Source organism: Argentina silus, assembly GCF_951799395.1.
Source record: "Argentina silus genome assembly, chromosome: 2".
NCBI lineage: Eukaryota > Metazoa > Chordata > Actinopteri > Argentiniformes > Argentinidae > Argentina > Argentina silus.
Window position 1 is genome coordinate 20082070 of NC_139656.1, and position 14148 is coordinate 20096217.

At 41.9% G+C, this 14148-nt stretch overlaps 1 protein-coding gene across 1 annotated transcript in view; it reads right to left on the reverse strand.

Moving 5' to 3' along the window:
- Positions 1-14148, reverse strand: part of fam189a1 (family with sequence similarity 189 member A1) — a gene marked incomplete at both ends in the record, with an annotated part of 76307 nt that overhangs the window by 5761 nt on the left and 56398 nt on the right. Inside the window, 4 exons of the mRNA XM_083665499.1 lie at positions 503-663; positions 3625-3732; positions 7874-8005; positions 11095-11205. Of these exons, the coding sequence (XP_083521625.1) occupies positions 503-663; positions 3625-3732; positions 7874-8005; positions 11095-11205 (512 nt within the window). The remainder of the gene's footprint in view (positions 1-502; positions 664-3624; positions 3733-7873; positions 8006-11094; positions 11206-14148) is intronic.

Consider the following 14148-nt stretch of genomic DNA (forward strand, 5'->3'; position numbering starts at 1 on the left):
GATATATAGCCATTGATTCTTGATGAATATAACTTATAAATGCCTCACGAGATTAGTTCAACTGTCTTACCCTATCAGAACCCAACATATAAGCTTGTTTTACTTGTAAACAATGCAATTGTAAACAAATACTGTAGAGCTTCAAAACATGGTTAAAACTATAATTTTTATCTCATGGATGATCAGTCCTTGCATCCATGGCTCTGTCTATGAAATTAAGAGTGGTCATATTTCTGCAGCCCCATCCCTTAGCTGTTTAATGCTTTGTTGTTTGAATTATAGATTCCACCTTTAATGCACAGTCCCCACAAAGAAAAAAATAGAATTATAGTCAGTGGCAAACAAATGGCAATAAAGAATCAAACTACTGGGGGTGTACTGTATCAAACAGAACCTAAGGAGATACCACACTCAGTTGTTCAGAGAGCCGTCATGTAATGTCATGAGAAACAGCTTAGGGTTAGGGTTTTAAGGTCAGGTGGTCTGTGTAGTGTGTCTGTACCTCTGTCCGTCCATCACTGGGGTGCAGGTGTACTCTGGGGGATAGTAGGGGGGTGGAGGGATGGGTGGGATGAACTCATCAAAGTCAAGGGTCTGGTGCAGAATAGTGCCGTGGGGCGTCATGCAGTCAGCACTCAGGGCTCGTGCTCTGTGTGGCATGAACTGAAATAAACAAAGACAGAAATACAGATTCTATTTCATACAGTCATCCATAATTACCACCACCACCACCACTGTCTCTTCACCCCATTCTCAAGCTTTACTCTGTGAGAAAATTATTTTTAATTTCAACAGAAGGCTGTCCATAATAAGGTTCATTTGCACAATGCAATTTATTTATGGAGTCGTGGACAAAAGAACTATGCAGCAGCATGCGTCATCCGTGCCAAGTCTTAAAGGGTAGGGCTAACAAAGAAAGACAGACACAACAGATAGCTGGTGGAATATGGTGCTTTAATCAATAAGTGTTAAGTCTGAATGTTGGTCAGACAAGCTTTGGTACCTTCCTGGGAGCTGCTATATTTCCTTGTGAAATGGGAATCAAGCCAAATTGAGAGGCATTTGTGAGTGCACTGGGGATAGGAGGAGACAGGTCCTTTGTCCTTCACCCTCCTGTGACCTTACAGCTACACATTCACGTTTAATCTCTCCTGGTCTGTGTTTTTAAAACAGCGGCGCATCTCACATTCCTCCTGCTCACCATGAGACATGCCATTGAGAAGTTCAGACTAAACCTGTCTGCTTTGAAGTTTAGATATGACTTTGAGAAATGTGCCTGATCTAATAATCATTATAATCATAATAATAATGATTCAGTGTAAAACCTTTACAAAAGCCTGGTGTCAAGCAGGTTCCTAACTTTGGGTTAAAACTGACTTAAAGATTGCGCATGCTGTTTCTCTTTGAATCACTGATACAAGCACCACTACTATATGCACCATTTTAGACCAAGTAGTTATCAATTGTGTTGAATTAATTGAGAATGTTTTTCTTTTTTTTCCAGAAAGGACCCCTTGTAACACATAGTTTCTACAGGGTAAATAGCTGAAAACAGAGCTATAAAAAAACCCAAAATAATACATTTTATTTGTAACAACATCTGCACTCATTTCGAGGGTTTCATTTACATGTTTGGGAAACAGAATCTATTACCATTTAGCCATTTAAGATGAAGAAGTTGAACCAGGTGCAAAAGCAAATATACTGTGTATGGTCCTGCCTCTAAGCTAATGGCCATGCACCTCATTGTGTCAGTGCAATGATTGTGTAACTGGGATCACTAGTGATTTCTTGCATTTCCACCCTGCGCTCTGAGATGAGACTAATCCCCTGCTGCTCTTGCAAGCTGAGGCCCCTGCTCTTGACCTGCCCCTATCCTATCCCCTTTCCCCGCCCTATCCCCATCCCCATCTCAACCTCAGCCCTAGCCTTACAGTATGTTTTGTGGATTAATGAGAGAGAGAGTTTCATTAATTGATTATGTTTTCCTTTGTTGAAAATTAAAATGTGATAGCTGTATATGGATGGTATGTCAGATAATTGACCATTTTATAGGGAGATGCATTGATAAAACCGGATTTTATAGGCAGACAAGGGACATTTATACTGATATAAGTCCTGTTGAAAAATGATTGGCTTATGTTAATTTCATACAATACATACAGTGTCTGCAATGAGAAAATAGTGTTCTATATCTTCCAAAACATTTTAACCCTTCCATACACAACATGGGCCTTGAAGGTTCATCCCACATTTATTATCACACACTTAACATAACATCATACCTCATTACTCGTTAACCATATAACCATAGCTTAACATAAGCATAAGCATAAGCATAACTCAACGTAACATAATATCACACACTTGTACTATAAAATTACCATGTACTGAAGTATAATACTCATGTTGACTGTGTATTTTCACGAGTCTCATGGCACTGTTTCCATCACAGTGACGTACAGTATATACTGGAGTGACAAAAACCGACATCCTCACATTAAATAAGTCAACAATGGCACGATGTGCGGCATATAGATGCAGCCAGCATCAATTCAAGGGATGTGGGAAGACATTTAATTTGTAAGTACCTAAATTACATAGATCCATATGGGAAACTTGTTGCTCATGGGGGGCTGCAAATATGTACCAAATTTCCTGACTATAGCTCAAACGTGACAGAAGATATGCTTGTTCAAAGTTTGGAATTTCAGTTGTTATTATAGCACCGCCCTTGGGCCAATCAGTGTCATTTTGGAATTTCAGTTGTTTACTATAGCACCCCTATTGGACCAATCAGTGTAATTTTGTAAATGGATCGCAATGGCAAGATGCATCATTCACCCATGTTTAGTCAAAATTGTCCCAGTGTTATCTAAGATATCACTTGTGACATACGAACTGACGAAGACAGAGCCACAGTCCCCTTCCCGATTTCAATGTGGGGGACAATGAATGAATAAATAAAACTGAAATATGATTACAAGTTTAAAAAATATATAATAAAAAGGGGTGAAGGCAATCTTTGTGGCCACTCATTTCTTTGTTTTCTTTTGGCAGTGGGGATACTACAGTTCCACCTGTCATCTGACTTGAAGTGGAAGTCAATCTGTGTTGAAACCATTGCTCTGAAGGACACAGAGAGCATGGCCATGTTGATTTCCCTGATGACAGGGAACAATTTAGGTTTTGGGAACAGAGACATTGTTTCACTCATAGTGGAGAGAGGGTCATTTTAAGGACAGCATGCCTTTTACAGGTGACACATGACAACCACAGCGAGGGAGGGTTTCCTTCAAATTCTCCATGTTTTTTAGTGTGCAGATTGTGAAAAGCATGAAGAATATTAAACGTTATGATGTGATAGGTGGCCTTCATCATGTGTGTTGACATATATTAGGTCACACTGATGCAATAAAAGATGGTCACACTGATACAATTCATACAGAATCTAAGCGGTGCCACAGTCTGAGGGTGAGGATTACGAGCCAACATTATTAGGCCAGGCATGTTTACCTTTCATGATTGTTCTGATATGCTCTTTGTAAGGCTGCAGATCAGACTCATTCAATCCAAGTCAGTCACAGACAAAGTGTACATTGTGTTCTCCTCCATCACACTTACCATCTGCAACACATCGGCAGAGACCATCTGCATACAGCACATGGCGGTGGCCAGGGCACAGACGATGGTGGAGATGACATTCAGGGCGCACACACTGAACAGGAGCTCCTGCAGCACCCAGGGAGAGGGAGAGAGGGAGAGATGGAGAGGAGAGGGGGGGGTTACATTTTGAGCTGCAGGGAGGAAGGATAAGCTATGAATACAGCTAGAGAACAAAGAGGGAGAGAGTGAAATAGAGGCAACAAATGAAGGAGAGTGACCGAAGGTGACAAAGACAATGGTGAGGTCATTACTGAGGCAACACAATAAAGTAAAGACCAGCAGGTGGGGCACTCCAGAGGCAAGGTACATCACACTACAAACAGCACATGTGGCCCCTGAATGTCAGAACGATCCAACCAGGAATGCACCAGTCCTAAGCTCACATCTCTGCATCTCCTGCCGTCTCTTCCGCGTTCCATCCTCTTTATCTCAATAAACCATGTGGGTATGAAGCAAATATGGACACTTCAAGTCATAAAAACCTGTAAGGCAGCAACAGCAGCCCAGTCTGTCCGCTTTGAAATCCCATTCAGCTGCAACCCATATTGCTCCTTGCTTACAACCACAGGAAATATCTTTTAAGAAAAGAGACACCCACACACTGGTCAGGAAACGAAAATTGCAGCAATTGCTCTAGCTCTCTTTTTCCTCTATGGGAGAACAGTTTTTGTTTTGACATATGATTACCATAAGGAGGCAGCTAAATTTGAACATACTTGAGGTTATGGGAATGATCTGAGTGTCTAGAGCGCGCCTCAGAGACAGTGTTCAGGAGAGGGGAGCTCACAGGAGGAGCAGTCAGAAGAGGAAAGGTTTACTAAAGTGTACCTAGTAATATATATGAAAAGATAAAAGCATAAGCCTTTTAGTGCAAATACTGTAGGTAGACCTGTTCACCTGAATTACATCTAGCTAATCATTATTTGCTAGTTAACTCATGCTAAGTTGCATTATTTATCTTGTCCTAGAGACCGAGCAACTATAAAAGTGGAGATTCAAAACAAACCACATAAAATATCCCCCTTTGTAGGCTAGCATCAAAATAATCAAATCAGTACAATCTTACAATTAAAGCTGAGCCCAGAACTGTTTTTACATCTCATCTGGCATCAGTTTTTTGTCCAACCTGAATGAAGTACTACTATGTAATATAACTTTGAAAAGTACTGCTATCTGATATAACTTAAAATCAACCTCCTAATTTCAAAGCTGATCTACTCCAAAATAAAAAAAGATCTGATTTGGTTTCAGTTGGGAATTACATCTCAGCCCAGACCAGTTTTACAGTCATTTTTATTCAACTCTATATTACTCTATATTATATTATATTATTGAATTAAGATCTAGCATATTGTTAACCTATCTGATTGTTAGCTTGTAATTACATCTAAGCCCAGACCAGTTTCAACATCAGGCCTGGTGTTACAATATTGTAAGGTCTGTTCTGATGTCAGTGAATGAATCTGAACCCTGGTCAATTTACATCTACCATGATGTTTTTACTAACTCATTAACTGTTGTCAGTTGTGTCAATGTGTACAGTAGGCTTGGATATGTTTGAGGATGATATCAAATCAGGGTAATGCGAAGTGTACAGATGTGTATGCTGCACAGAGCTCAAACGTGTCAGAAGCAGGAAGGTATGGAACTTAATTATGAACTTTCTTTACTGTAAAAACAAAAGGCAGATGTGAGGATAGGTTACTGGTGTGTTTTCCCCTTAACTGACATTTGCATATTAACATGGTAAATCATGTCAGGGTTGCAACTGTAATAATACCTTTAAGGAAGCTGTTAATAGGCTGCTCATATCGTGTTTAAACTCCCTGAACAACCCTGCCTGAAGCCAATCTGAGGTCAGGGAATTACACAACCAAAGTGAGAGACCCTGCTTCCACTCCCTGCTGGAATTCAGCAGTTAACTGAATCCTCCTTCTCCACTCATTACTCAATGCTAAATGCAATGACAAGAAAGACATTTTGAAAGATAACATTTAAAACGTGTGAATAATGCATTTAAAGTTCTACGGCACTTTTAAACAAGGTACCTCAGTATATACAGTGCCCTGCGTAAGTAATGGGACAGTAAAGCATTTTTTCTTCTTTTGGCTCTACACTCCAAAAGCCTGGATTTGAAATCAAATAATTACTGTGAGGTTAAAGTAGAGATTCTCAGCTTGTATTGGTATTTGTGTACATCATTAGTTCACCATTCAGAAATTACAACATGTTTTATGCATAGTCCCCATATTTCAGGGTACCAGAAAGTAATGGGACAATTGGCTTGACAGGTGTTTCTGGTAAGTCAGGTGTGTTCTAGGCTTTGCGTTTGCCTTTGGAGTCTGCTATTGGTGTCTGTCAACATGAGGACAAAAAATCAGAAACATAGCCAAAACCTTAGGCTTGCCAAAATTAACAGTTTGGAACATCATTAAAAAGAGAAAAAAGCACTGGTGACCTCAGCAATCGCTAACGGGCTGGTAGGCCAAGCCACTTTTACAATTGATGACCAAAGAATGCTCACCATAATTAAGAACAACCCCAAAACAACTGTCCCACTGATCAGGAACACTCTCCAGGAGGTAGGTGTCGATATGTCAGAGACTACCATACGCAGAATACATCACCAGCCGAACTACCGAGGTTTTACTGCAAGATGCAAACCACCAGTTATCCTTAAAAGTTTGGAGAAAAAAGGATCTGCCCAAGATGTACAGCATACCACCTCAACTGTGAAACATGGTGGAGGGGGTGTTAGTGTTAGGGTATATATAGAACTGGCTAACTTGTCTTAAGTACAAGCAAATGCCTCCAAATTAATTGGATGGCGCTTTATCTTAAGACAATAAGAAAACTGTCATAGCAACTAGGAAGTTTTTTAGGGCCAAAAAGTGTAAAGTATTTGACTGGCCAAGGTTAATCTTCAGATTTAAATCCAATTTAACATGCATTTAATTTCCTGATGATAAGATTTTAGGTAAAAATACCTCAAAACAAACAACAACTGAAGATGGCTGCAGTACAGGCCTGGTAGAGCATCACCAGAGAATATACCCAGCATCTGGTGGGGTCAATGGGTTGCAGACATCAGGCAGTTATTGCATTCAAAGGATTCTCGACCAAATACTAAACATGAGAGCTTAATTTGGACATTTGATAAATCTGTCCCATCACTTTTGGGAACCCTGTAACAGGGGGATTATGCATAAAATGTGTTTTTCAATTTCTGAATGGTGAAACCAGTATGTACACAAATACCATCAAATAAAAGCTGAGAATCTCTACTTTAAAGTTATAGTAATTGTTTTGGAGTGTAACTTTTGAAGTGTAGAGCCAAAAGACGAAAAGTGCTTCACTTCCCCATTACTTACTCAGGGCACTGTATATATATATATGATATATTATTTATTTATTTATTTTATTTTTTAACAATTGACTAGTGACTAGGGGGGCCGCCCATAACACACTGCCTCCCATGCTTTGAGATGATTTGGCCTCTTTATTCTTTTAAAAAGCTAATTGGGGAGAGATGTACCTCTATTGTATGGTTACAAAATGGTAGCGGTTGGTGACGGTGGCAAGATAAACTGAACCATTATGTAGACTGCTTTCAAGGTAAGGAGACAAACGTGATTTTGTAATTTGGGTGAACTATCTAATACTAAGTCTATGGGCTTCATTTTTTTCCGGCAAATTTGTGAACATCTAAGCAAAGTTTAATCAGTGCAGTGGGAAGAGGGGGCAGGAGAGTGAGAAAAGGGGGCAGGAGAGTGAGAAGAGGAGGGTCGGAGAGTAAGAAAGGGAGGGTAGGAGACTAAGAGGAGGAGGGCAGGAGAGTGAGAAGAGGGTGGCAAAGGAGCATTGGATGGCTTGCCAACAAGGTCAGTTGCGGGTGGCCCATCTTTGACTGGTATGACTGCCCGGCAAGCCGAGGTCAGTGTGACAATGAACCACTCATGGTGTTGGCTTGCCGCTATCGGGCCATTGCAAAGTAGATGTGCCGACAGCAGGCCACTCAGGACTACCACAAGCTTGCTGGCTGGGTTACAATAGGCACACTGTACAACACCTTTAAAACATGTATCTTTTAAAACAACACACACACACACACACACAACACCTGTATCCTCCAAAACAAACAAATGACGTTTACAAGCACATACGTTCACAGGCACACTCTGACACACACTGACACATTCCCACCCACCTTGAGGCGTAGGCGTATGGTGTTGCAGTCCCTCAGGGGGTTCAGCTTGAGAGTCTCTCCCAGGTTGTTGCAGCTGGAGCTTTGGTGTTGCAGCTCACAGCATACACACACACCATCATGGTCAATCTTAATCTGGTGGAGAGGAAGGACAGGGGTAAATGAGGGGCTATTGGTTAGTACAATGTACAATGTACTCACTTCTCTCACCCCCCTTTACTGAACAGCAGATCTGTCCCTCTACTGTAGATCTCTCTCACATCATGATTAGAAATATCTTGTACCCTGTATTGTAGATCTCTATCTTGTCACAACTGGACCATTTCTGGCAGTATAAAATATGAGCAGGTGCAGACAGATGTGCAGGTCTGTAACTGAGGTCTCTTTTGAAGGAGAGCGTGGCCTCAATAGCTGCTTGTACAATATTGTGCTATATCTGAGAGAGTCAGTGCATGCTTTTGCCAAAGAAATGTAAAGCCCAAAGACTTAACAAACAAAAAAATGCCTGTAACGCCCACAAGGCAGACTTGGGAGTGCAGACCAAAACATGCGGCAAAGAGCAAGTCATCGTAAGTTAAGTAGATCTACTGTTAAGGGACAGAATATGTCTATTCATCACATGAGACAGATCTACTGTACAGTATAGAGGGAATGAGGGTATGAGGAAGTGAGTTGTAAAGAGGGAGGTATTGAGGAGCTACCTACTACATGACCCAGATTGTAAGAAAGCAGGACGTGAACTTACCCAGCATGGGTTAATTGCATTAGGGAGAAAAGCACATTAATATTTCAGTCATAGTGGGGGATGGTCTCCAAGGGGCCATGTACAGTATGAAGCCAGCTTAGTCTTAGTTTCATATGCTAATCAGTGATTCAGCTGGTGAAGTGGTGCTGGTGACATCTCTGTGCCTTGGTGCTAGCCTGGCCCTACACCTAGTCCTACCTGGCCTCTACGCCTGGTCCCAGACTACGTTGGTCCTGAATTCATCTCTGAACCCATTAATCTCTCAATCGAAATTCTGGAGGCGCATGAAGTCCCCAATACCCTAAACTTTGTAGTAGTCACTTGTGAGCAGACTTACTGTGGGAGTTTTAACACCAATCGTCTGGCAAGACCACCCTGGTTGGACAGATTGAAGGTGCTTAGGAAGACTGTCACAGGGTGTATCATGCATGACCCATGGCACGTAGGCAGTGTGACCAGCTCCAAATAACGTGACCTTAGCAAGGATGTCACTTTCTTCTATTAAAAATTGGAAACCTTTACAATAAGGCATTTATGGACTTCAAATGCACACATTATTATTGATTTATTCACCAGTCATGTATGTTTCTGTATGGCCGTATGATTGAGGAACTGAGGCAGTTGAATATGACAAGGGCTGTTCATTGTGACAGACTCATTGTTAGACCCTTTGTGAATTTCAACTAGCTTTAGAAATGTCACACCAGGCGCCTATGAGAATACAGTATTATTGTTACTGAACAAGAAAGGGAAATTAATTCAAATTAAGGTAGCTTGCTAGCAATGACTAAATAGTATAGTTAGGCTAGGCCTAGGGTCAAGTCTGTTTGTCAATGGAATGTCTTTTAGAAGATAGTTATGGTTTTACTGGTTCTGGAAGTACATTTTACATGGTTGGGGCCAGCTCTTCCACAAACTATACAAATAATAATTATCTTCATATTATCATAGTTTATTATTGCTTAATTCATTCTAAAAGAAACCAAATAGTTTTGACAGTGACATGCATTCCTTATGTGTTTTCTGCTTGATGGATTTGGGGGAATTTCCACTAATCCAAAATGTGAAGAATAAACATTGCCTGTCTATCTGCAGTGCAGGATGGAGTCCCTGTCATTGGGTCTGTCTGTGCTAAGGTTGGAGGGTAGAATGGAGCAAAGAATAGGAGCCATGCTCTGGATTACAGAGTGCAGCATACTGTATACAGAGCCTGCACTGAGCACAGTGCCAATAAAACCTCACATAACGGAGGGCTCACATAAACACTGGCTGGGGGTTTGTGCTGTTGTGCTGCAGTAAATAATCCTGTGATGGCCATCCATTCATCAACCACAATGGACAGCATACAAGCACACTGGGCTATTCAGAGCAGGATCTGTGTATCATAGTAATGAAATATTTGTTCAAATCTGAACTCGATTAATTCTTTATAAGCTATTATACAGACTAAATGAGACCTGAATTTATGGATGTCAGTCTAAGAAAAGCAAAGGACTTACAGAGCTATGACTCTCTATGCTGTGTTAGATCTACAAACTTCACTCTTGTTATCACTGTGAATTATGTGAAGTATGCGGCACGCATTCACGCCTTCTTCAGCCCAATCCTACAGTAAAATGCAGTTGGGCCATGCCATGTGAAATGCAGTTGGGCCATGCCATGTGAAATGCAGTTGGGCCATGCCATGTGAAATGCAGTTGGGCCATGCCATGTGAAATGGGCTGCTTTGTGACTGTGAGTCAGTGGAGGCTTCAGCCGAAACGTCACTGCTGTGGAAAATGGTTCCCCTGCTGCTCAGGTATTTATTATACAATTGAAAAAGGAATATCCTACTACCTGTGTCTTTATTTGTGCACATGTACTTTTGTTTTCCATAGAAATGAAAGCTGCCACACCAGACAAATGGAGACAGCTCTCCCCAGACGGTGGATGATTCTGTTTTTCTTAATAATTAAAGCGTGAGCTCCAGTGGGTAATCAGCCAGCCAGACGGCGCAGAGCCCTAATATTAATAAGGACATGGAGTGGCTGGCGTTAATATTTATTTTTACAGTGAGGTGGCACTCTGCAGACTAATGAGGTTGGGGTGAGAGAGATCCCAGAGTGACTGGGTCTTTCAGCACTGGGGCCCAAGCTCCTCATAGAGCTCCTTCTTCAGAGGGCCTCTGCTAAGCTCCATCAGAGGGCCCCTTTCACTAGCCCTGTATGTGGGAGACAGGAGAGGCTGGTAGAGGTAGAAATCGGAGGATGGGCTCATTGTAATGCATGGAATGGAATGCATCAAACACACATGTATGGCATGAGGAATGGTAACAAACCCACGTGTTTGAAACCATTCCTCATTCCAGTCCATGCATTACAATGAGCCCATCCGATTTCTACCTCTACCAGCCTCCCCTGGTGGGAGAGCACAGAGAAAGAGGGTGGGGGGTGGGGGGTCGGGGTGGGGGGTCGGGGTGGGGGGGCCTGGGGCGTCTCACCAGCTGACAGTCCTCCAAGGAGTTGACCAACTGGGCATTCTGACAGGACAGGATGGAGCCAGCCAGGTTCAGCATTACACACACAGCCGACAGCAGCATGAAGAAGGTGATCTAGGAGGAGAAAGACAGAGAGGATCAACAGACTGGAAGGATTACAGAGCAACAATGGACAAACACAATGATACTGGAGCGAGAGGCGGGGTAGAGTAGCTTGTCCGAAGCGGGGACTCAGGACTTTCTGCTTGCCAACGGCCTCGCTAGCTATAATACTGCCCCAAGAGAGTTAACGCGCTTGGCGGAGATGCTAACGGGTCTTATACAGGGTTGTTACAATAACAATAATTAATTTTTCTCTCTTTTTTGTTTTGTTGTAGGTAGCAATCTATTACATATGCACCGTCACAATGAAAGTAAAGAACAATCAATGCAGACTGATTGACTGATTACAGTAAGTTGACAGGGGGGGAAAGGAACAGATGACCACCAAAATCAATAAGCTGTTTCATCTAAGATAAACATCATCTAACAGTACCTATGGCCCAGCTTCCGCAACATACTTCTCAGGTCACATGATAGAAACCATTTCTGTTTTCACAGTTACAGTACTTTCTTGACATCATAACGTTCCCAAGGCGAATAGCACCCACAGACTGTACCTGAAACCCTGGTGTCTGATGGTGAGGTAGAAGAACCAATCTTCTCCTAAAACCTCTACCCATCTCCCATCAATGCTGCTTCACTGCAGGCTGATAGATCTCCACGGTGGCAATATCCCTGCTCTCTGCACCGCAACCACAATTGCCGCCCCCACGTCCCCCATTTAATCCCCATTAAAAAACTATTCTCTTTATTATATAGCTGATAGTGCTGGGACATCAATCCTGTTCGGAAAAACACCAAGAACATTTCAGGTCCTGTAAATCACAATTCAAGTGTAATAGTAGGGGTTTAAAGCTGCCAGACCTTCTTGTGCGTGGTGCTGTATATCAACCCTGGCCTTCGTCCCTAGCCATGTGATTTACAGCAGTGGTCCTCCACCTGGTGGGAATTTATCCGTGGGTAGGGACATTAACCTGGGGACACTAGCCGGAGGTGGGGACATTAACCTGGGGATGCCACCCCCAGGATGTGGGAAGACACACTTTCACTTATAAACTGAGGTTCACAAACACACACACACACACACACACACACACACACACACACACACACACACACACACACACACACACACACACACACACAGATAGAGAGGAGAAGAGGGAGTGAGGAAAGGGAAAAACATGGAGAGACAGCGAGAGAAAGGGGGAAAGATGAAGTAAACTAATGGAGCGATAAGTTAAAGTGCTTTTCACCATGGCAGAAAATTGAAAGATTGAAAGGTTGATTGGTGGGATGGAGGTGAAGAACAGTATTGGAGGAGACATTACCTCAGGCACTACTCTATGTGCACTGGGACATAATGTTTGGTGTACATAATCCCATAGGATCCTCACTGACAGAAACATTTAGCCAAATTTTAATTACTACATACGTCATTTTCCATTAATTGAGAAAACAGATGAGGACAGGAGTGGCGGACCCAGGAATTAGAAAAAACAGAACTTTTGGGGGGAGAGTGCATGTGTGCTTTAAGACAAGAGTGATACCACTAAGCCACAACATTGCTAAAACTGCTTTTTCAAAAACTGGTGACAACTAGAGAGAGGGGATTGTTCAACAGTAGATAACCAGGTCTTTACAGCATGCTAATACAAAACTATGAATTAAGAGAGACAGAGGAGTGAGTAGGACAATGAGAATCAGGTCAGAGAAATAAATAGTCAGTGTACAGAACAAATTTTTCATTTCATTTCATTGTTGCTTTACATGTGCAGATAGTTTCCTCAACATTGATCTTGATCTGTAACATGCCTGAATACCTGAATGCATTTAAATAGTAATATGTTAATGAATCTAGGCTGACGCACGCACACACACACACGCACACACACACACAATGCATGTGCACACACACGCACATGCCCACAGTGTGTGACACACACATGCAAACACACAAACAAATGCACATGCACACAGTGTGTGAACCTCCCAGTGTGTTTATTGTCCACATAAGTGAAAAAAGACTTTAGATATTTGCAATTACTGTAATCACGCTCAGAGGAAGTGACAGTCTACATACGCTTCAAAGGCCTCATTCCTAACCAACAAGGAAACGAGCGGCAAGTGGGAATTACATTTTGATTAATTTGAGTTAAAATACATCATTGCTTTACTGAGACTAAAATGAGGCAACGACAATGGCTATAATGGTGCAGATTGTGTCATGCAGACAATGAGGAGAGTGAATGTTCCTCCAAAACACCAGTCATCAACTGCTTCTTAATGGGTACCTCTCAGGGTTCGCCTTATTGCCAGCTAACCACAGCCAATCAAACACTCTGTATTTCTTACCATATGTTCTTCCTCTAATCAGTAGCAATTCACATCAGGTTGAAAATGGCCTTATTTCAATAAGAAAAAGAAATCGTATCATTATGCAATATACAGTTTTATGACCATGTTTACGATCTACAACTATATGGGTAATTTGTTACATTTTCATTACAGTCAATCAAAGCCTAGCCAAAATGCTGTGTAAACATTGTAAGTAAAATGAAGGAAAAACAACTACAGTATAACATACTGTTCTTTTCCCCTTCTTTGCCTAATTATATCTATTAACATCTGCTTCCATTCATCACATCTATTCTATCCCTTCTATTCTATGCATTCTATTCATTCTATTCTGTCCATTCTATAAGGAACAGTGAATAGAAAGGTAACAGTGAATAGAAAGGCTGATCGTAAATCCCATTGATGGCTGTGTTTATTGTCTGTGCCTTGGTTGGCTACCCTGGCTAGGTGAGTGGCCTGTAGACCTCAATCACCACGTAGCCCCTGTCTCTAGGGCTAATTAAAGTGCATGGCTCCACAGCGCTGTGTTATAATTACCATGTGGGATCACCTAGCTCTGTTCAACAGCCCCTCATTAATTACTGCTGCGCTGCCCCT